General features: G+C 39.3%; 1 protein-coding gene across 2 annotated transcripts in view; it reads left to right on the top strand.

The window, feature by feature from the left end:
* Positions 1-24,962, top strand: part of CDH13 (cadherin 13) — a 482,277-nt gene that overhangs the window by 278,808 nt on the left and 178,507 nt on the right. For both annotated transcript variants that reach the window (XM_085306414.1, XM_085306412.1), the window contains exon 6: positions 589-733. In XM_085306414.1, the coding sequence (XP_085162540.1) occupies positions 589-733 (145 nt within the window). The remainder of the gene's footprint in view (positions 1-588; positions 734-24,962) is intronic.

The following is a 24,962-nucleotide window of genomic DNA, read 5'->3' as shown; positions in this document are numbered from 1 at the left end:
AGCGCATGTGTGCATATATTCCTGTTTATATAAGATTATATGTGTTGTTCTGTTGTATACGTTATTAAACAAAATGAAGAAGTATTAGAAGTATCTAACGTAATATTTCATTCCATCGTCATTGAGTACATTTTTTTAGTAGGTCTAAAATCATTCTCAYCTTTTTTCTTAATGAAAAGCTCTTAACTGAGTTTTAGAAGATATAAGTAGATTATAATGTGATAGTTCCATATGTGTGTGCTTTAAATATAGTTGTACTTGAAAAAAGTAAAGAAACAAATTCTAAGCAAATYTTCACATAACTGGGATCAAATTCTGGAGGGTTGCCCCTGCCCCCATACTCTAGTGATTTTGTACTTCAGGAAGCTTGGCATTTTCATATTACCCAGCGGTATTTTGATAGGAGTGGATATCTGACTTTCTCTTTTACTTAGACTTTAAATCTGTTCCTAGCCCAGTCTCAGAGCTGCACGTGGTATCCTTGCCAGGGGCTGATTACAGCAACGCTGGTGTAAGCTGTTTGTTCTTGCTCCTTGTTCACCTTGATAATGAACTAATGAATTTACTTTTCTCTTTTTGTTCGTACAGCTGGAAGTTGAGATCACAGATTTAAGCGGGAAAATCATTGATGGCCCAGTCCGTCTAGACATTTCTGTAATTGATCAAAATGATAACAGGCCAATGTTCAAAGAAGGACCCTATGTTGGTCATGTCATGGAGGGATCTCCTACAGGTAAGTCCATGCCAGTCATATGTCTATGAATTACCACTGACTAAGTTCTGCCTATTGATAAATGTATCGTTTTTATATTGGACATTTTTTCTTTCTGACTTTGTGGCTCACTGAATCCCTCATCACATAAGGAGGTGAGAGCAGCCTTTTGGGACAGTGAGTAATGATTTTTTGGAACAGTGAAGTTTCTCTGCTAAAAGAGAAACAAATGCAAAACAATATAGCTTGGAATGAAAGCCTGGGCTTAGGTTTTCACTTTGTTATTCATATGTGGTATCAACAAAGATAACCCTTAGGATACAATTAAGATTCAGACCAAATAAAACATGTACAGTATCTCTTCAGAGTGGAAATTCCACCTATTCTCTGTAAGGTTGTCTGCTGGCAGGGTGGTTTTTATTTGCTTATATAGTACTGGGTGAGGTAAATAATGGGAAGAAATGGAAAATGCATTATAAATATACTGGTACTGTAGGGCAGGTTGGGATATTGAACTGCGTTACCTGTGTAACAAAATAAAACCACACTTTGAGAATTAAAGCCAGTAATGAAAGTGTTGTGCTGAGGTCACTGAAGATTTGATTATGAAATWGTGTAAAAATAAAGATTTTTTTYYYCCCAAATTCTGGTTTGGATGCACACAGCCATTCTAGCTAAATTCTTCCTGCAGACACAAGCTGAAGTAGTTCTCTTCAACTTTCATCCTCAGCTGTGGTGCAGTTTTGTTGCGAGTTGTTAACCAGCTGTTGCATTTCACTCCAGAGGTATCTCCACTGCGTTTGTAAGCAGTAATTGTACGATCAGAAAGCATAATAGAGTTAATTGTGAGCTCAGGGAAAGAAATCTAAATGATGGAAGCCCCCATGAAGATCAGTGGAGTGATCCTGATTTCGCTCAGATCAGAGTTGCAGGCTGTGTATCTATATGTCTTTCTGTGCATCATTAAACGCAAGGCTGTATCCTCTGTACACAGCTGAACCTGTGCCTGAGTTTAGACATGGTATTTGGGATATTTAGGCATACTGAAATATTTTGAGATGAAAGCAGGAGTCAAGTGTGTTATATTGCTATGAATATTTAACGTTCGTTGAAGTTTAATGCAGTRACAATGTGCTTTGTTTACTGTGAACAGGGTAGACAATACCTTTCACTTTAGTTGCTATGTTATATGTTGATAGGAGTAGATATTATTTTTGCTCTTATTTTATCATTTGTGTAGCTTCTACAAATTATGTMACCTTCTCAGCAAATTTTACATTACACATATAGCTGGGATTGTTTGATCAGCTGCAGGTGTGAAGTACATGATGAAATGCTCTTTTGTCAGTGTTAAGATAATGTTAGTTTACTTCTRCCACCTCTCCTTATATTGAGACATGCTTCTGATTCAGTATGCATGTTCCTCGGTCCAACTCGCAGTGCATTTTTCCTATCGTTATCTTCATCGTCCATTTTCTCCTACTTCATTTTGGTATATATCCAYGTGGCATTTGGAGTTACGATTATCTTACCTGTTAATTGAAGTTCGAATAATTTTGTTCATCTTCAGCTTTTGTCYTCTCCCTTTTTCCTCCAGATAACCCGTTAAACTTTGTAGCCTTCTTTTCCTGGTGCCAAGAGCACCAGTGCTTGCAAATTAGGCTGTGCAAAAGGGAACCAATGGAATCAGTTGTCAGCAAGAGTCTGACATAGTTCTGTACTGCAGYAGCACTCCGTCAACCAAGATTTTGTGTTGTTTACATCTGTTTTCCTTAGTTCTTCAAATCTAGTGGCATRTGTTTTAAAATTACTCATCAGATTTTGCTGTCTTTCTGCTTGCAATCAACAGTTGCACTGGACAGCTTGAYAGAAATCTTCATGTGCATGAGTTTGCATGTATGTGCATGTAAATCAACATGTTCTGGTTCCTTTTTACTGTACTGAAATTACGTTGCTGAATTTCTTGTTTGAAGTTCCAAAAGAAAGACTTTGCATTATATGCATAACCTTTTTGCCTATCACAGCCCACCTTACACCTTCATTCAAATTCTATATCAGCCCCATTCATCAAACTAATCCTCTGCAGAAAAATAAATAATGTACAATAAATAATGACTTGTTTTCATGATCACTAGATCAAAATATAAATGTCCATGGATGCAATGCAATGATGAGAGAAGTGTAATTACATTGGAAATGATRTAGATATACTACACTGTGACCTGAAGGAATTTGAGAATTTTTTTAGGGGTTCGGCACAACATCATCTTGTTTTAAGTTACTCGTTTCTGGGTTCCTGTATGTCTATTGATTCTAAAATTGCACTTGAACACTGTCTATATTCAGAAATATGAAAGAATTACTAATAAATCTTAGGGAGAGTTTAGCGATACCAGTTTAAATACATAGATCTTCATTTCAATATCCGAATGAAGGTCTGGGCTGGACTTCCTTTGGATTGCTGTAAGACTGATGTCCCAGGTTTCTCTTGTTTTCTAAGTGGCTTTTTTTCTCTAGTACTTTGAAGATTTAGTTCCTTGAWTAGGGTAAGACAAAGAATGCTTTGCCTTGCAGTGATGTTATGTATTTTTTGTTTTAATTTTTTCTAAATTCGCAGTTCAAGCTAAGCTGCTTCTTCTTTTTTTTTAAAAAAAACAAAAAAACAAAAAAAGAAAAACAAAAAAAAAACCTCTCCCATTGCTGCGCACCTTGTAAGACACCAAGGCAGTAATCACATGGTGGCTAGAGAACAGAAACAGCTTGAACATTTTGAACAAGCATGCACAGGCAACCTATTGCGATGAATTGCACCGTAATGAGATGGTTCTATGTGCAAGTCATCCTTTCGTTTCTCTCTAATTTTTGTTGGAGCTCCTTTGGGCTTTGGGACAGAACTAGGGTGTAAATAATAACAYTGGTAGCAATAGTGAAGTGGTTGTGCCTTAGCTTCTCCAAAGGATAGTGCATCGTCTTGCACGTGTTTAAAGTTCTGTATTTTTTCAAGATTGAAATACTGCACCAAGCAAAATATGACAGTTTCCCCTTGTAATGTACAACTGACCTTCTTTCTCTGCGACATATACTAGTTAAAATGAGAAAAAAAWTAAGAAAACATGGAGATAGTGTGTAATTTTTGTATTTATTACTACATGTGTCTATAAATAGTTAAAGAACCTTTTGTGCATACTCCCAACATCAATGTATTTTAGTGGTGTTTTAATAGATTTTTGAGTTACTAAGGCTACATTTCTGTACTCATAAATTTGATTTTTGGTTGTTTGGACAGCTAGTATTTTTGTGCCATCACTTTACTAAAGAAGAAAATATCTAGCGTTGTTACTGGGAATATAGAGCAGTATTATGCATCACATGAAAAATACTCACTAGTTTCAAGCCAGGGCTTGTCACAGGTTGTGATTTATTTTATGAGAAAAAAGTGTGAATGGCAGGCAATACAGCGATGCATTTTCTTATATGTATTTTTTTTTTCCCTTGGAGTGAATTTAATCAGCTATTTTCATGGAAACCAGTCATATTTCTGGAAATAGCCTAGAGTCAAATTCTTACAAAAGTACGCTGAAATGCATGTTTAAAGTGACTGTATGACCTCTCCTGGACAAATTAAAAATGTGGTGACTCTCTGTTTGGAAACAAACAAACAAAAAGCGAAAACCAGCCCAGCAGTTGAAAGGTAATTTGCATTTTTCCTATTGATTGCTAACCTCTCCAATTAGTGCAAGAGACTGGAGCCAACATATAACAGAAAAATGATACTTGAGGCTAATTCCATGACACCTATGGCAATATTTCTACAGGTTGTAATGGGCTTTGGCTTAATTGCGCTGCTGATTTCTCACCTTCTTGTTTTCTACCTTACGACACAGTGCGTTTCCTGTAGTTTGGAGACTTGTCTGATCTCTGCAGCTGCCAGCCCTAAGCTTTAGGGTCTGTGGTCTGCTGCAGACCTAAGCTCTGTGAGTTGACGRGGGGGGCTGTAATCTTACGAGTTGCATAGGCAGGCAGGGATGTTTGGAAAACCTTCCCCCKTAAATGGTTGAAAAGCAAGGGCTAGTTAAGTGAGCTTGGCAACCGTCTCGTTTCACTTGCTTGGAGGCATTTAGCAGAAATTATTTTAAACACATTTGACGTCGTGAAGTGACTTGTAATGGTATGTTGCAAGCCCATTGGGGTAAAACCTTACTGCAGTGGTTGGGAAAATTGCTTGAGAATTGCATTAAAACCCAGCAACTTGTTTTCCATGAAGCACAACAGCCAGAATACGTTACATTCCAGCTGAGGAACCCCAAAGCAGGACTGGGAGATGTCTRTAAATAATTACTCGAAATAATAGGACATGTAAAGATGCAAACAGAAGAGGGAYGTTCAATATCAAAAAATAATAATCTGTAAAACTGGATAAAACACGAGGAAGCGTCTGAAGCACTGAATGTCATTGATAGCTGTGCACTGTATACAAGTACATGGCTGTCATCCAGATAAATGAAAACTGGTTCCAAAGGTGGCAGCTTTACATCAAGAAGAACATGCCATGCTGTCTTTTTACACTTAACCCAACAGCAACAAGAAGATTAATACATGAATGAATATTAACATGTTTGGATGTGGTAGAGGAGAATGAAAAGATACCAGGAGAAGTAAACTACAGACTGGCCTAACAAAGTGGCCAGGATACTTTAGACATCTTTTTCTGGCTGCTGTGCAGCTTTTGTCACCCTTRATGCATTTCAAATATTATGGGATTGGGCTTTTTGACTCTCTTTTTTTTCATTCTTTGCAATGTCTGCTGATTCATGGAATAAGAGTTACCAAATCTGTAAAATGCTTAAAATTGCATTGAATTTGGTGAGCTCTGCAAGCCCACATCTTTCCTGCGGCCTGTAAATCCAAGAACATGGTGGTGCATTTAAGAGCTTTCCTCTAGTCAAAAGATAGGAAAGACAGGCTTTTCCCAAAGAAGCTCCAGCAGAAGAGAGCAGTGAAGGGTAGCATCTCTTTTCGTCCAGGTAAAGGTAGCACCTGATGTTTCCCAGTGTCTTCTGATTCTGTCTATATCAGTGTCTTCTCCGTACTTCATGCTTTTTTATCATAAAAGTTACTGTGTTCTATGTGCATGTTTATTCATGTTTTTTAACACATTGCATGTGTGTTTTGAAAGGATTAGATTGGAAGAGTGCAGGTTATCAAATTCTTAATAGCGTTAGAAAGAAAATGGTGTCAACAGTGACACCCCTTAGCACGAGCACTGAACGTCAGTTAGGTGAGAGGTGCAAGCCTGAAGCAGGACGTGCGTTGCGTGTATGTATTGGGCTGATGCTTTGCACTTTGCTGAATCTTATGCAAATAGGGAGATTTGCAGAGTGTTTGAGGGCCGCATGTATGGAAACTGCAATCTGTTTAGCGGAATACACATACCTTGTGTAAAACTACTTTACCAAGCAAAATACTTTCTAAAATTTGCAGTTGGATAGAGTTTGTGACTGTAATGAGAGAATCAAAGTTAGATTATTTGAATAAGAACTGCAGAAAAGATACAATCAAAGCAAGGAGGTACATTTTGATGGGTGTCAAAACGTACTTTTAAGTGAACCACAGGCACATGCTTGAAGTACTGCTGATGTAGATGATGGTCGCAAATTCAAACAATGAAAAAAAAGTTTGAGACAACATCAAAAGCACTTTTCTGTGTTTTACAGTTTATAAAGAGAATAATAATTATGAATGCTTTTTGATATTCCTTGTAATAYGAGGAATTATGCTGAACTCATTTGGGGATTCACCTAATATAAATCAGTATTTCCACTGAATCTACAGGGGAAAATGCTAAACAGATTTAATTTTCAAATGTGAAATGGAAGCTTGCATATATGTATTGTAGGCCTGCTTTGTATGATATAGGAATACTGATGAATTTTAATAATAAAAAGTAAAATACTGCAGTTTGTTTTGAGCTTTAATTATAGGAGTCTCACTAGATAAATCCTTAATAAAATAACAAAACAATAAATATAAATAACAATAATAAACAGTATAGCAATAATAAATAATAATAATTTTATTAATAAAAGATAATAAAATCCTTACTAACCTGTCTGCTAGACCCTATCTTGCTCCCAGTTGGATAGGCACGATCTGCTAATCTTGAGGAAAGTACTTTGAATTTCTTCTCTCATCTTGTATTTTATTATTCTGATTTGATCCAAATTAATTGTTTTCTCCTAAGCTAAGTGAAAGACATTTTCCCCATGCTTTTTTTTTAATTTGTTCTTTGTCAAATAAAGCTTRTAAAGATATAACTTAGCCTTGTTATGCTATGTGTAACCCAACACTAAAAAATGAAACTTTCAGTGTCATGTATTCTGAAAAAAATTTAGGAAAAGAGCCACTTTGACTTTGCCTCTGACTAAACAGAATTGTTGAAAATTCAAGTGCGTGTTACAACCTCTCTTATGGATGGTGCCATAGCAGGTTTTGAAGATGCATAAATTCTTTTTCAGTTTCTGCCAGCTAGCTGCTAAAGGTATGTAATGAGTGCACTCATTATTTCATACTGAATTATTCATATTTTTTCTCAAATGATCAGTAGAAAATCTTAGAAGTATATATAGRTCTAAGCCATAAAGGTGAAATGTCTAACTGCATCCACCTCAAAACTATTTCAGAATTAAGAGTTGAAATCCGGGCTTTTTTGAGTGAGAGCTCTGTGTGTTGCTGCAATACCTTGGTTTTCCTGGAGGTTTGCAATGTCAAATGTCACACATTTAATTAAGAAGCTTGTTACCACGAGCTGTTGTGAAAAACAGGTATAAAGCGGTTCAAGGACTCTGACAAGTCCAAGGAGAGCGTTCACCGTCCGCGGCTTGATTGTTCGGCGCGGTGGGATTTAACGAGACGCTGGCCCGGGAAGCCGCCGGGTTGAGGGACTCGGGAGCGTGCAGGGCAGCCCGGCYGCGGCACCGCAACCCTCAGCAAGTTTACTCATTTCTTTCAAGCTCTTTGTACACCAGCCTATCAATGTAACAGACATGAACTGGGCAGAGATATCTTTAACGCTAATATTTTTGATTTTCAAACAGAAGCTGGTTGACTAATTATGCACAGTGGCTTTGTAAATACTAGGAGAAATTTGTTTCCAGATCTATGTGTGGATAAAATATATCTGTAAATATATATATGTATTGTATTTATACATAGCAGAGATGCTTCAACGTGTGCAGACGTATGGATACTTACCTAATACTTTCGTAAGCCTAGGGATCCTGGGATTTTCTAGTYACTGTGTGCATCTACATAATAAAAAGAAAAGGTGATAAATAGGCTATGTATTTATAAATCTTATAGTATTATGGCAGACAGATGTACATCCAATCTAATCTGCCCTTGTATCTTGAATGACCCACTGCAGTATTGCGCAGTCATCGCCAGGTGCACCCAACTGTGCCACTGTTTCCAAACTAGTACATTTTGAGCAAATTAAAATAATCTCGAGTGTAGCAATTAGTAATTCACTGAGGCTGAGTATGTGGTAGGAAYGTCTGGAAGCAGGAGCCTGCAGTTCACTCCAGGGTTCAATTATCCTTGATTTTCAGCAGAAATAGGTTAGGCTCAGAAAAAGCTCCAGATCACCTGAGGTGCCCGGGTCAGAGTTACTGACCTGCTCGTAAGAGGCAGAGATGCTGAGCCACCCCCTTCCTCGGCCCCAGACATAAAATTCGCCTTGACTCTTGTTCTTGTTAGTGCATAAATGACTTGTTTGCTCACTATCCCTCCTGCTAAAATGAGCTTTCATCTGCTTTCTGTAGTTACACAGTAACACACCAGAAATTAGTCTTATAGCCTGAGCAGCGTTAATGCTTAACGTTATTGAATGTATTATGGTCTCTGTRCTTGAACGTTTCATATAGTAAAGTATCCTCTGTAATACGCTTCCAGGCACAGAGCAATCAAAGCAGAGATGAGTAGTTGTTTGGGCTGCTCTTACGTTATAGCCCAGGTTCATTAAATAAGAACAAGCATGTTCCTTAATTAAAGAACAAATGRATTTTTAAGAAAGCGCTGGCGTCCGTTCTGGCTCCTGAAGAACAGGGTCTCGAGTGTGCTTCTGTGATTCAATATTTAACTTCTTGCAAAGGGGAAATTTATCTATGCACTAATATGGTTACAAGTGGGTTTTGTGGCTGTTTATGCATCAACTTCTGCCCTCTTAGAAGAGGGAAGGATGAGCTTTTGAAAGGCTTAAGCAGCTTAGGCTCAGGGACATCACCATCCCTGTAGCCAAGTGAGTGAAAGATAACGTAGCGTCTCAAAAAAACGCCCGGCGCTGTGCGGCGTGCTGCCGAGGAGGGGGAGACCACCGCCCCCGGGCGGGCTTTGGTGCTGGAAGAGCTCGGTTTGCGTTGGTACACCTCTAAACCCGGCGGGCTGTCCTGCGCGCTGGGCTTTGAGTCGGTGCCTAGTCGTCTCTCCCGTCCCGCTGTGTTTCCTTTGAGCCCGTAAAAGCGCGTGAAAAGGTGATAAATCCCCACAGCTTGCAATCATGTGCTATAAATTTATTATATGATTTGGAGACTGATGGTGTTAGATACAGTAGTTGAGGGACTACCCACCTTGTCCTCTCACTCGACTGGACGTAAATCCTGGGACTGTGCGTTTTATAACCCAGTTTTACAACGCGGAGCGTGGTTTCCTCTGGCAGCCGTGCCGGGGGGCTGCCGCCGGTCCGAGCCCTGGAAGCGGGCAGCGCGTTCGTCTTGGCGCACAGCGCCAGAGGTCAATAGGCAGGTCCTTAAATTTCCGCTTTTTATTAAAAGCAGATCATTGCTGAACAACAGGATTATTTCTTTTTTTTTTTACTTCTTCTTATTTATTTATTTATTTATAGGTTTTCCTTAATATTATTTGAAAGACACTATCAGCTAGATAGCACCTTAAAAAAAAAATCAGGTTCATTTAAACTGTGGGTTCAAGCTTTATGGCTTTTTCCTCTGTTTTTCCCTTTATTTCATTCCTCCCTATCTTATTATTTCCCTCCCCCATCCCTTATACAAATAGTGCCTGGGGGTTAAATTGGAGCCTGTAGACCTGAGAAGCCAAAGGAGAAGATACCACTAACGTGCTTCAAACTACTTAAGAAAATTTTTTGAGAGCAACTTTTTCTCACCCCAAGAATAATCTGCCAAAGATGAAGTTTGTTGTTGGGTTTCCTCGGAAAAAAACTCTCATACCGATGTCAGCTGCTGCAGAGGCTAGACCAAGAATGCCTGGCTGAGTCYGAATCCCAAACACAAGAAATGTGTGCGACAGACAGGCTGGCGGTGGAATCTCGCGGTGGTGCAGATTTCTTGCTTGTCGTCTGTCTTTTGCTTATCTGTGTTGGAAGCTTCCAGTAGAAACGTCTTAAATACGGATCTGAAGAAATATTGACAGATGCATACTCAAGACGGTGATTTTTGGAGCGAAACGTAGCCCGCTGGTATTATGATTTAACCTTAGAGCAGTGAAGCGCAGTGATCATTACTGCAGCAGTTATCAGAAGGAAATTCTACAATTTTTATATGCTTCTAAGTTACACTATTTTATAAGCTTCTACCCTTAAAAGAGGAGGGGGAAAGGAACCCCCAAACATCTTTAAGCATAACTTACCTGGCAAAAACTTGAGATTTAATTCTCTCTGCTGTTTTAAGAAGCACTGTAAATTCTTTGAAGTTTAATAAACGATGATGACAGTCGTAGCCAGGACAGAGGAACACCTTGAAAGTGCAAACGGTAGTACGTGGCGGTATTTAGAAACCGCTCAGCTGCAGCAATTGCTTTTGAAAGGGGAAAAGACTTCCCTTATTGCATATCAAATTATATGTTATTCCACAGATGGCAGAAATAAAACATTTGTAGCCACTGTATCTATATTTTTCTGCCTATTTTCTAATTATGAATGCCTGGGATTACAGACAATGAAGGTCTATTTGAGAAATATTCTGAGAGAATGAAATCCAGCTCTAATTTTCAGTCACAGTAAAACCAAAAGTATTTAAATCCTCTGTGAAGAAAATTGCATGAATGAACCTAAATTAATTCGGCTTTAACAGTTGTCTCAAAGTGATTGATAAGAAAACGTCAAAGTGGAACAGTTTTCTGTGGTCGACTCTTAACATTATGGATTGTTTTTCAGATTTTCTCTACAAAAAAATTCTGGGGAAATTGGCCCGAGTCTTTCAAAATGTTGCAGTAGTAACAGAAGTGCGACAAAATTACGTATTTGATGCTATAACGGTTCTAATAAATTGTCCTCACGTTTTTGTAATAGCGCTTACTTCAATTCCAGCTCCCTTTTTCTCCCTACAACACCATAACCCGGGTCACAGGATAAGAAGAGTGAGAAGGAGGGAAGGTTTACCGCGCGCCTCACGTGTATGAACCCTCGTGACGGCGCTGTGGTAAAACGGCGTACGTGCAGGACCTCGACTCCCTCAGCCTGCACCGCTTCAGCCAGCCTCCGAATGCTTTTCAGCAGCGATCGTAACCAGTGAGATAACACTCAACGTTTATGGCTGATAATCTCATTTTACTGTGATCAAATATGCGAATTCTAGGTCTAGTCTCCCTGTTAATACCTTTATGGCTGTTCATCAAARATAGCCTTGTCAGCAGCACGCAGAATATCTGGTTTTCAGATATTCGGAGGGGAAAAAAAAATCAGAAATTTCTGAAGAATGCTCGTTACAGGAAAAAGAACAAATGCCACAAAATGTGGAAAATATAATTTCAACTACTATCTTCCTTCCCCCCCCCTTTTTAATCTAGTATCAGTGCAGACGACCAGCGTGGCTTCTTTTCTAGGCCAATAGCTGAGAAAACAAAACTGGGAGCCAGGAGTTTTGCTCCCTGGTTGGAGTAAGGCTGTATTTTCCCTTCTGCTTGCCGGGCACCCGTTCTCTAGGCAGAGGATGGGGGTGCTGCTGCTCACGTACCTGCCGGTCCGAGGCAGTGCGATTCCYCGCCGTCCACGGCCTGGGAGATCCGAAACAGGCAGCGAAAGTTCCTGTGGTTGCGCTGTGTTACAAGTGCCTGCGCTGCCCCCTTCTACCCCGGCAGGCTTGACGAAAATGAATGGAAAAGGTTTTCTTGATGGTTTTCTAGTAAAAAGGAAAACTGAACATTAGGGAACATTGTGGATTTCAACTGGAAAATGTTTGACTTTCAGGTTTTCRGTTTGGTACGACAGATTGACATTATCTAACAAWTTTTTTTTTTTTTATTCTAAAGCAAAAGTAAAAAATAGTTTGGTTAAAACATTTTGATTGAATTTTTTTCCCCCCACTATTTTGATTTCTACTATGTCTAAAAAATACTTTAAAAAACAGAGACTCCTGTCTTTGTGTGAAGTATTGTGCCGRTGAAGATGATGTATGACTTCATCCTTCGGGTTGTTCTGTCCCAGCTAAAAATCCRCTATTGAAAGGGATATTTACAGAGGAATCAGCATGAAGTTTAGCATTTGTAAAAGACAGTTTTCATAAGAGTAGAAGTATTTACTGATAGTTCCAAGTGAGAAGAGTGTGGTGGAGAACATGGTTTGGAACAAACCGGGAGCCTCCAGCAGCGTGCGCAGCCCCGCGCCCTGGCAGGGCAGCGTGCGGCCCCGCGGGATGCGGCGGACCGCAGGGGGTGGGATTTGGCCGCTCGTTTCCCCTGCGGAAGCTCTGATGGGGGTTCGGGAAATGATGTTTGCACCAGGAGTAAAGAGCATGTTCAGCTCTTAGYATCTTTTTATTTTAATCATCCAAGGCGTTGTTAGTAACTTTGGCAGGGAAATTTATTTTTAATGTGATTTTGAAATGGAGACGCACTCCTGCAGACAAAGCGATTTTAATTAATGAAATGATTTGTGGTACAGTGCAGRGTATGTCCATGGGGTCGTATGATTGCTCCTTCAATGAATATACATTATGTATTTTCTTCCAGGGTACTCAAGGGTGTAATGTTATTAAGTATGCAGGAAACCAGTATTTCTTGGCCTCATTGCTTTAGGCTTTAAGAGGCCGGCTAATACTTGACCTCACAGGGGGAAGGTAGGTATTTTTTTTTCCCCCCACACTGAATAAAAGCCCTGTGAATTGTGTTTGTCAAACCTTTTCTCACTTTTCTCGAATGAAGATATATTGATTTGTTGCTCCAAGCTGTAATCTATCATGTGTAGTGCCAAACAGCTCCTTTGGGCTTTGGAGCCACTGCCAGAGCATCAGTATGTTTTTGTAATCTGAATTCTCTGATGCTCGGTTAAAACTGTGTTGAACAAGCATTCTTTTCTGATGTTGGCATTTATGAAAGTGGTCTCTCTCTTTTTAAATGGACTCAAAGTCAGAGTGTGTAATTCCTGTAAATATTCTTGATCTATTATTTCTTAACATGTGCCCTGTACTTCTGTGCTGTATCTGAAAAAAATGGGAGGCATCTGAAACMGTTAGATTCAAGGGAGTGTTAGTGAGGGATTTCTTTGTTTTTTCTTGTCAAATGACATTTCTTTGTGTCAGCTGAGATCAAGTATTATTAAATAAACAGGTGTAGAAAAGTCAAATTCATGCAGCACTGTTATTTCTAGATAATAATGTACTGCAAATATCCAAGACTTAGGAGACCAAAATTGCAAGCTTAACTATTTAGCGTGGAAAAATCATTCTTGCTACGTTACTGTACCTCTGATTCAGAATACGGTGCTAGCCTAGGCTCAGGCCTATTTATTGAGATTTTTGCATTTTCTATTGTGCTTGAACAGGATTTTGTCCAAAACTTTTCTTTTGAAATATAATTTGCTACCTTCATTTTCTTTTATACTATACTGTGTGAAACATTAATTAATGTTACTGATTTTGTAGTTTGAATTGTGTAGCACCCACAGCACCTTTGCTGGGAAGCTCTGTAGCTAAGTATTGTTACCCTAAGCTTTCACAATAAATTCTCTGATTCAGCACCTAGGTAGCATTTTTACTCTTCACAAAGTTCTCCTTTGGGGCAGAACACCAATTATAAAAATGCAGCCCCAGCAGTTGCATGATATTAAAATGAAATTTATGCAGTAGCATATAACAGCGAAACAAACTGTTAAGCAACATAGTGTTCCTGCCTATACGCAACATTATTAGGTCCTTGCTCCCACAGGCTGTGGCGAGGAAGTGCTGCAGTCAGAAGAATTGTGTGTCTGCAGGGCTGGGCTGCTTTGGAGAGAGCCCTGGCRTGGAGCCGGGCAGCGTGAGAAGAGGAAACATCCCGCTGATCTCTCTGAATGGAGCTTGCTTGGGCTTCTGCCCCTAGGAGACAGCAGTTCATATTTTAAAGTGAGAAAAATAATGTTTTCCTCTTTTGGGTAATTGGTATCCAGGATCTACAACATTATTCTCAGAGAAAATAAAAATACTGCTAGGAAGAGCTAAATAAAAATSGTTTAAGGTTCTGGCAAGTTCCACAGTAGTTGTAGGAGTAAGTTGAGGACTGCCCAGAGGAAGCCCTTGCCCTAACACCACTAGGAGAATTTCTGGTAAATAAAGAGTTGTCAAGCTTTGAATGGATATACATAGAAACCAAAAGTATATCATAGAATGGTAAGGTTGGAAGGAACCTCTGGAGATCATCTAGTCCGACCCTCAGCGTAGCCCATATGGGGAATATAAAATTAACTCTTCTAARCAGAATTCAATTGCATCTAAGAAGGTATCTTGAAATGTTTGTAGGGTACCTGTGAATACATGGGGTGTGCCTGCCATCACTGCTGCGTAGGAGCATGCTGTACAATGTTAGTTAAACAAATGCTTATTTAGCAAGGGAAGTTCACGATAGATTTCACAGAAATACGAGGGGCAGTTCTATTACTGTTCTGCAAAGTATTTTTGGAGATAAGTCGTTCCCAAGCCCAGTAGGCCAGGGCTTTGTAGGCACTCAGTTCATCGCTGTTGTAGAAMAGGACCAGAACTGTGGAAAACAAAAGCAGTAGAGGCACATCAGCATTTTTTAACAGACAGTGTAATGGATCATGAAATTGCGTACATTACTGTTTGGACACGCTTGCAAACATTGTTTTGCAACCTTCTAGTTTTTCATTTAAAGAGCTTTACCTTCTTAATTTTAAGCTGAACAGTATCATGGTTTCTGTTAACAAAAACCTACAGTGCTCAAAATCATTACAAGACGAAAAGATAGACATGCCTGTTGGGTTTGTTGTAATCTTGCTTATTTGGCAGTTTAATTTTGGAAGGTTACACTTTCAGCAGATTTGGTATATGCTGCAGGCTTACTAAATAAGAACTAAAGAATTAAGAATTTGATCATATATTCTTAGCTGGGGAAAAAAAGTTAATAGTATAGCTTTTCCTTCCCAATTTCGTATTTTGAAGGTGTGCCATTGCTAGTTAAGATAATGTAGTTTATCCATCCTTTGGGCTCTTWTTTTCTCATTGCTACAGCTGTGAGAAGCAAAAGCTGAAATTATCAGCTTTGGGCTTCATTGCTATTGAATGAAGTTTTAAGTCTTTTTTCGTTTCAGTTTTTTCCCCTTTCTCCTTTTTTTTTTTTTTTTTTTTTTTTTTTCCCCTCTCCTTTCCTTCAAACTGATTAATTCTTTTGGAAGTAAGCAAAGCTTTTAGATTTTCCTTTTCCTGGTTTCTGGTTTACAACTCAGTTGTCAGTTCCTTTACAAGTAGTTACTCGTAACTGGTAAGTTCAGGCGAAGGACATCACAATATTTTCCTCAATGACTATATAGGTTAAAGTAGTAGTTACCACATTTGCAGAATGTCACCCATATCACTGTAAATGGATGTGCTCATACTGGGTCAGGACACTGGCAGAAACATCAACTAATGCATGCTGCGGCTATTGCCRGCAGCTGTAGCAGCTTCCAGCTTCAGGCAGGTGATGCCTGAGGATGGATGCAACCATTCCTCCACACCTAAAGCCTTTMCAGAAAGGCTTTATCCCTCCAAATAGCTCTCCTACCTCTTGCCACTCAGTCCCATGCTATCCCATGCTCAGTGCCCGCTGTGACTTCCCAATGGACATGGTTCATCTCAGCTGCACGAGCAGAACTGGTCCTGGCTGCCAGTGAGCCCCTGGTTGCTTCTGGGTTCGACATGTGCATTAACTGTACTCTCACTTAAGAAGTGTTGTTGTATTTGTGTTGTAACTGGCGTATGTTTGCATTTCTTTCRCTTGTCCTAAGGGTTTCAAGCACTGTGTCATTGGTGCTAGAATAGAAAAAATATTTTTCTTGACTTTTGCGTGCTGGTGTTTTCATAAGCGTGTCTGTGGGGATGGGGAAGGGTGAAGCTCCTTAAATACTATTAAATTTGCTTAGACTGCATCAACCAAAGAACTAGAAAACATAAAAAAGGATTAATTAAGAGAAACAGAATTAGGTAGGGTTTCTTTGTTGTTGTTGTAGCTGCTTTTAATACCTAAATTATGTTTTCTCTTGCAAATCTAGTATACCTTAGCTGTAGGCTAGCCCTTAACATGGTCTTGGAATGATGACCTGTTGAATGCTAAATAGATGTTGTGGACCAATATTAATGAGGGTCTGTGAAGCTGTTTCCTTATTGCTGCTAGCCAAAGGGAGAAAAAGAAGGTATTTTCATGGTTTGCTACTATGCCTAGGGATACCTAATTTACATATGGCCTARAACTGCTGATCAGAGCTAATCTCTGTGATCATTATAGCTTGAAGAAAGGTTTAATATTCAGGACTTTCTGAAGATTTTTCTAAACAAAAAGAGCCTGCTTGAAAGTGGGCCATTGGCAAGCCAGGAGTGTGTGTGGCTGCCAAGAATGTTAATGGCTTGATGCTGATGAGTGAGGACTTATGCTCAAGCCCTTATGCTCAATAAAACCTTTTGCAGAACTTTGTTGCTGATTTTTTCTCACTTTATTTTAAGTCTGCAGTAATGCACGCTTTTTCTTCAGATTTTTCTGAGTGGTCTTCACAGAACAAGAGACAGTGAAATGTGGCTGCCTGGTAAAGTCTTGGCTGCAGACATGGTTATAGTTATTGTCATTAGATGTCCTTAAAAGTCTCTTTCTCTCGACAGTTTTTCTGGAAGGATCTGCTAATTTGTGGTTTGGTCTGTCATCTTTGTTCTTTTTAGTGTGTAAAAAGAAGGAGTGTAAAACTTTCCAAAAAATTACTTCCCTAGTTTCTTTCTCATCACCTTTTTGTTCATCAGAGATATGCAAATTGATTACAAGCTTTTTTGTTTTGTTCATGATGATCCTGAGTCAAAAAGAACTGAAAAATGATGATAATGTGCCAGCTGATAACTTTGCTTGCCTTCCGTCTCTGTACACGGTGTCACAAATATTCTATTTTTCATCAGACTTCTGAGAAAACCAGTAGCAGTCAAATGGCTTCAAAGCAAGGGGCAGGATTGTTCACCTTATTCATCAATGACCTAGGTGAATGGAGAGTGCCTCCTCAGCAAGTTTGCTGATGGTACCAAATTGGGAGGAGTGGCTGATACAGCTGAAGGCTGTGCTGCCATTCAGAGAGACCTGGACAGCCTGGAGAGTTGTACAGAGAGGAACCTCATGAAGTTCAAAAAAGGCAAGTGCAAAGTGTCTGCACTTAGGGAGGAATATCCTCATGCTCTAGCACAGGTTATGGGCTGATCTACTGCAAAGCAACTSTATGGAGAAGGACCTGGGAGTTCAGGTGGACAAGAAGTTAATCATGAGCCAGCAACATGCCCTCCTGGCCAAGGAGGCCAATGGTATACTGGGGTTCATTAGGAACAGTGTTGCCAGCAGGTGCACGGAGGTGATCCTGCCCCTCTGCTCAGGCCTGGTGAGGCCACATCTGGAGTACTGTGTCCAGTTCTGGACTTCTCTCAGCAGGAGAGACATGGAGCTACTGGAGAGTCCAGTGTAGGGCTACAACTACAATTAGGATGCTGGAGCATCTTTCTTATGAGGAAAGGCTGTGAGAGCTGGGCCTGTTTAGCCTGGGGAAGAGAGGAGATCTTATTAATGCACACAAATATCTTAAGAGAAGGTGTCAAGAAGTTGRGGCCAGACTCTTTTCAATGGTGYCTAGAGGCAGGACAAGAGGCAACGGGCACAAACTGAAAAACAGGAGGTTCTACCTGAGTATAAGGAAGAAGTTCTTTACTGTGAGGGTGGCAGAGCACTGGCACAAGTTKCCCAGAGAGGTTGTGGAGTCTCCTTCTCTGGAGATACTCAAAACCTGCCTGGATGCGATCCTGTGCAACGTGTTCTAGGTGACCCTGTCTGAGCAGGGAGGTTGGACTAGATGATCTGCAGAGGTCCCTGCCAGCCTCAACCACTCTGTGATTCTGTGAGATTTCAGTCTGTGTATCTGTCTGGGATCCATTTATAAATGCATTTACAGCTCCTCTGCTGATGCAGTACAGTTTCTGCTACTTACTTGCTTGGCCTTTGCACTAATGTAAGTGGTTAAAAAAAAAAAAAAATCTCTTGAGGGTGCATTTACTTCTTAATGTGAAGGTATTTTTAAGAGGTAAGAGTCTCCTGTTATTTTCAGGAGATGAAAAGCTCCTGTTATTTTTGCAGATGTTTCTTTCGGAGGGATAAAGAAGTGAATGCCCCACTCCATGCTGTGTGTGCCCAATCTGCCCCAACAACCTGTAGAGAAACCGTTTCATAATTGGTTGTAGTGACCAACAGCTGTGATATGGTGTTGGTGGGGCCTCCTGTGGTTGCTGTATTTGTAYTGCTCCAAACAGACTTTACATTTTGTGGCTCTCTGTATAGTACCTGTGCTTTTTTCTGGGAACTGGGAAGTCTGGGATGCTTTACACCTACCAGAGCATGTTTTCTCATCTCTGCCTCCTGTTTCAGTCGTGGGTCCTTGCTAAGGAATGGGCACACAACACTTTGGGCCCGGACCCAGATGTGTACAAATCGGGACCTGAAACCATTTTTCCTTAYGGCACTGTTAATCTCTTTGGCATCACGGACACTCTGCATCTTCTCATGCATTAAACTGCAAGAGGAGGTATTTATTAACTTTAACTTTGTTTAGTTTGTTTCTTAAAGGGCACAAATTTGGGGATGTTTTAAGATATGGTTCATGAATTTTGACAAGTGAACATTTTATTAGGTAGCTTTGCTGTGAATTTTATGACTATTGTGAATTGTAACCTTGTCAGTGATATCAGTGACATTCTGTGTGGTTAGCGAGCCATTTGCAGYCTTCACCRATAAGAATTGCTAATAATTTGTTGAAGARTTAATATTTCTATGTGTTGGTAKATGGCACGCTTTGAAATGCCCTCTTATTCAATTTTTGCAAATAATCATTTTGAGAAGATCCCTTCAAAAAAATAGCGTTAGACTAGTTCCCAACACTTTGTACTATGCTGAGCACCTATAGCTTCACATTTTTACTGCTGAATGTATCACTTTTCGGACCAATCTGGGCACCCTCTGGCATAGGACACAGGCGTTAATTGTTACACCTACTTTTGAATTTTTGAGTGATTTTGAAGAACGTGAATTCTTGCTTGCTATTTATTTTTTTTTGCACGTTTGGAAATGGCTGCCGCAGTTGGCAGCTGCAAGTTGCCATGGAGATATTTCTGTAGACTCTAAAGGGTGAATGATAGTGTTTAAATGTGCTCATTATCTACCTGCAGTGTGCATATATATTTGTCTTAYATTAACAAAATCCCACTGGGTGGTTGAGATTTAATAATTCTTATGGTTAAATAACATAGTTGACATTACAAATTTTGAAGATCCTTTTCAGAGTTGGACAAGTAACTGTGTTTTCAGAGTCAGGTTTTAAAATTATTACAAAGTACRAAATTCAGTTCTTTGTAGGTTACACGAATTCTTCTGCTGTTGGGGAAGTTAAGAGCCGCATGCAGCCGTTTGACAGGATGGGCAGCAGAGTGCAGTGCAAGGGTGCGCATAGCCGCGGAAAAAGCCGGTGCAATGATGGGAGCTAAGGAGATTGCCTCTGAACCCCCTTTTCTTTCTTGATCTCTCTGCACATACACTGAATTCTTGCAAAGTTGTGTATTTCTACAAAGTTCTGTATTTTGTGAACACTTGAAATTTATTAAACAAAAATGCATTTAGAGCTCCAGTAAAGAGCAATCTCAAATCCTTTAACAGTGAGAATAAGGAGGTATAGAAAATGGTTGATTTGAGGATTCATTAGTACTTCTAGGATAAAGTTCTGAGTTTTAAATAGTAAGTTCCTGTTACATTTTATTAATATGTATCACCTCAACCCCTCTGGAATTTCCATGGTATTAGGCAGTAAATAACAATCTGCAATTGTTATAGTGCAATATAAATTGCTTATTTTTATATATAAAAGTCTAACTTTAAGTAGATCAGAATTACTTTGAGCTTGTTCTTGTGTTTTTGCTTACTGTAAGTTTTTGTTTGCTTTCAATTTAGTTTTGTTTTTAACAGATTTTTTTAACCATATTCATGGTAAAACGCATGAGTATCTATAGAGAAAATAATCGCACTATTTTACAATCCAGTGGCAAATCCGTAGAAAATCCAACAGTTGAAATGAAGATTGTCCTATAAAAATACCTTTATATAGGTATTTCAGTGTCAAAGGCAATATAGCKGAAATGGTGAGATCACTCCATTTCAGTACAGTTTTTGGTATTACTCAGAGAGATGCAGCTCCAGATGAGCACGTGGATTCTTTTTTTCTCGTCTTGGATTTGTAACCTTTGATATGCATGCCTCTGGTAAGAATATTGCAGAATTACTAACGTTTTTTGAGAACAGGTCTTGAGCTTCTTCCTGTAAGATAATCATCTGCATTACTTCTGTTTTATACACCGTGAAATTAGAAAGGTTAGAGTCTGTTCAATTTCTTCTGCATATATTAATTAATCTCTCAAAGTTTTCCTGAGTTAGGTGCTGAAAGTTTTTATTCTCACAACTGAAAATAAAAGCCAGGAGTGAAGGTTGGTTTTCCAGCTTGAGCTGACTTCCTTCCACGTACGTGTTGCTTCCTTTCCTTTYTCGTTTGTGTGGTTGCAAATAGTGTTCTGTAGGACCCGTCTCATCCGCTGCAAAAGGCAGCTGATGTGTGGTGAAAGATGATGTGCAGTGAATGAGACCAGGGCCGCAGAGGATGGAGAAGTATAAGCTTTTCTTTAGGCAGGTAGTTCACCACTTAGCGTTAACCACAATATTCCTGCTAATGCCAGCGGCTTGCACTATTCATTTGCTTTAAGTTAAGCGCCTAGGTCTGGCTCTTACAAACTTTTCTCTGTGTGATTTGCAGCAGATGGGTTAACAGCAGGCTGGAAATGTAACTGAGGTACTGATTCAGGTTATCTTTTCTATCTACAGTACCTGATTACAAATAACAGTTCCCTGAAGATGACACAATAAAAGCACTGAGTAAGAACAGAATTGATAATGTCATTAATTTATATTGAGGAACAGGCTTCTCCCTGTGTACTAGGTCATTTGGGAGCTCGGAGGACAACAAGGCAAACCATTTGTGAAATTAGGTGTCCCAACTTCTTCCTGCAGGAAAGCTCGAGTGGCTATTAACATGGTATCACTCATTCACTTATTTTCACCAACAGCTGTAGCCCTRGAGGATATTGAAAGCAGTGCGGTACGATAGCTTCTCTTAACTCACACTGTATCTTGTGGCTCGAGGACTTTCTGCTGAAGAGCTTCCATTTTATATAATATTATATAATATAATTTTATATAATTTATATAATAGCAAGATCTAAATGGTAGGCTGAAGAGAGCAGCCTGAGTCTGGGATGTTCTGGAAAGACCTGAGCGTGCAGCAGAAATCAGGCAGGACACTGAGCTGAAAGCTGCTTGTGGTTGTGCACACTGGTGTGCGAGTGGCCCCAGCTCCTGCTGCAGTGTCTTAGAATAAAGATGATTTAGCTTTGGATGGTGGTGGTGATCTTGCGGCAACTCAGAAATCCTTTGATAATTTTGCGCTGATGTTGCCAGTGTGACAACATTTTGTGATGATAAATGTCCTCTTTAAATTGCTTAGAAACCCTTCTTCTCTTTCAGATGCTACATAAGTCTAGCTGGGGACTAGAGGAGGGTGGCTGTGGTCAGACAGAGTGGGTGAGGTTGAAAAGGACCTCTAGATATGATCTAGGCAAACCCTCCTGTGCAAGCAGGGTCACCTAGAGCATGCTGCCCAGGATTGTGCCCAGACAGCTTTTGAATATCTCCAAGGATGAAGACTCCACAACCTCTCTGGGAAACCTAAGGATATTGATTGAAAAGAACAGGGAGGTTATAGGGGATGGAAGAAATCTCTGATCTTGTGAACAAGAGGCACAAGACCCCTCTGACCTAGCCTTGTTCTCTTTCTGTGTGGCCCTACTACGGTAGGGAGCTCCAGTGGCATTTGGTGCAGAAAATACATTTTCAGAAATGCAATAAAAGGAAATTCCAGAATAAGAGCTCCCCTGGATAAAATAGAGACGTAAAACTTTGCAGCTCTACTAGTTTGGGAGGCAATCTTGATAGTCTCTAATGCAGAAAAACAATACTACTCCACCAATGAGTAATGGGAAATGGGATGGAAGGAAACCTAAAGGACATTTCCTCCCTGAAGAGTACTCGCTGTGCGTTTTCCTGAGGGGGAGGTAACAATTTCTCTCCTCTAATAGAATTTAAAACACAGCTTTGCAGTATTTGTAGAATTTGGTTGTCATTGTTATAATAAGTGCACTTATTGTGCTAGCAAGATTTGGTAGGTGAAAACTTCATAGTCTAACTAGCAGAGATTCTCCCCCCCCCCCACTATTCAAGAGAAAGTACATTTGTAGGAGTTTTCTTTGTACTGGAGTTACAGCAAGCRGCTGAGTAGGGACTCCTGATTTCTCTTCCCAGCTTTGTTCCACGCCTCAGGCGTGAGAATTTGCATCAACTGGGAAGGCGGATCCTTATATGACCTTCTTTGATGAAATTGGTTAACTTTGAGTTAGTGTTTTTAGAACAGACAATAATAGATCTTCCTGCAAATCTATTATATGATATTCTTGTTTTGTTGTCACTGGTGTAGGTTATTACCTATCAGTCACAGTCAGCAACGGTGGAGTAAAAGCAAATCTAAACACAAAGTTCTTTCATTAACACGTGCATCAGCCTCAAAAGCAGTGATGTCTGCTAAAATAGACATCAGCCATCAAGCTCATGTTTCTTCTCATGGGCAGATAAAAAAAAAATCTAAAAAATAGTTTGTCAGTCTCTATTTATTTATTTTCATTTTCTCCCGCTTCAAAAGAGTATCAGAAAGAAAGTAGTCATTTGCCAGTCTTCCTAATCTCAGTTTGTTCCAATGACATGAATAATGACAGTTTTTATCATAGACTTATTTAAGTGTCAGGGAAAAGAAAAAAATGCAACTAAATGTCTTCATAGAGTAGCATACCATATTAATCATATTTTATGAGTTCTTCGTTTTCTCTTTGAAGCAATTGCAAATATGTTTACGTTTTGCATAAAAGGAAATGGCCAATCTCGTCTTAAAATCCCCAAGTCCTAGAATGAATCTATTTCAAAGCCTGGATCCCTTGTTAATCATCTTCCCTGCAGACAGTTAGCTTGGCAGAACAGGTCAGCGAATGTATATGTGTAGTCTATTCAAGCAGAAATTAAAAATGCATAATGGAATGAATATTTTAACTTAATTTAATTATACTTTTATCCTATGGAAAAAATATTGCAGGTATCCATTAAAAAGGAAACCTGATCTTTCATTTAGCCCATCAACTCTTATCTACTGTGAACACTGGAACATAAGCATAATATAATATATTTCCTTAGCTGCCTCCCTAAATATTAAAGTGATATAAAATGCCCAATGATCTGGAACTCTTTTTTCCTTGAGATCTGTGTTCACAAGACTGTCAGCTATGGCACTGGATAAGAAGAGTTATTGGCAACTGTATTTTATGGACTGAAATTATTAAATGATTGATAATAATTTGAATATTTCTCAATTCTTGATTTTGATGTGTTAGCTAATCCTGGTAATCTTATTAAAATCAAAATACTGGTGGTCCAAGGTTTTTCACTATAGCATGTGCAAGGCTCTTGCTAAGGGCTGAATTCATACCTGATGCCAATAAATCACAGGGAGGATGAGTGTGGCCCATTAATGTAAATAAGAGAGCTATACACCAAGAAAACTATACTCAGGCCTTTTGTTAGGACTTCATTCCTGAGTGAGGGTGGGATTTTTTTTTTTTTTTAAGCTTAACCACTGACTTGAAGCTGGATTAAGCGAGTAAGTCAGTTTGATGTCGGTTTTGAATAAGTATATACTTTGAAAAACCTACTTTACAACAGCCAATCTGTAAAACATTGAGAGTTTTGAAGAAACTTTCCTTTAATTGAAGTTTTAGGAGCTAGGAAAAAAAATTTACTTTATCACTCTCTCTTTGCGTGTCCTCTTTTTATGACTCTTTTACCAAAACGGTACCTTTTTATAATCACACAGGTGCAGTACATGAACTTGAGGACTTCCGCAAAGGAGTATTTTTCTCAATGGTTTCTCATTGCTTTGATGTGCTAATTTCTATTAGGAATAGTTTAGGAATAATTAAGGCATCTTGTGAAATAGACCTCTAGAGAGGCTGGGAGACACCCACTAATGATATTCAAGAACAACTGAAGGTGGCATCGTTCCAGTACATTAAATATACTGCGAGTTCTAATATTAAAACCTTCTATGTTGTTTTAGGTCTCATTTACGTTTTAAATGACAAAAGGAGAGCAGACGAGACCTATGCATTTATGATTATGAGGTTCCCCAATATACAGAAGTATCCTTTTCTTAATCCCTGTCTCATTAACGCTTTTTTTTTTTTTGATGGCTGCTAGTGTATTGCAAACAATTAAGCTTTCTGTCAGCTTTTTACTTGTTTTGTTTTGTTTTTAATAAACATAGCACATTCTTTGTTTTTATTTGCTGCAAAGGAGTCTCGGATGCATATATGAATCTGAGGTAGACGTGGTGTTAAGGCATCTCATAAAGTAGCAGAAGTGTTTTACCTTCTTCTGGACGGTGCTGGCGCAGCACAACATGCTGCCTTCAGAATTTGGCAGAAAGCTGCAATTGCACATAATTTCTGTGCTCAGAGAACCTGACTCACTCTGCTATTCTAACCCCCTCCCCATAGACAGTTTGTTTTCAGAAAGTATTGGTCTTTTTCACTAGTACTGCAATAGTTTT

Source organism: Rhea americana, unplaced genomic scaffold (assembly GCF_003343005.1).
Source record: "Rhea americana isolate MKP2758 unplaced genomic scaffold, rheAme1 scaffold_24, whole genome shotgun sequence".
Lineage (NCBI taxonomy): Eukaryota > Metazoa > Chordata > Aves > Rheiformes > Rheidae > Rhea > Rhea americana.
The sequence above is the reverse complement of the archived record's forward strand: the minus strand, read 5'-3'. Positions and strand labels throughout refer to the sequence as shown.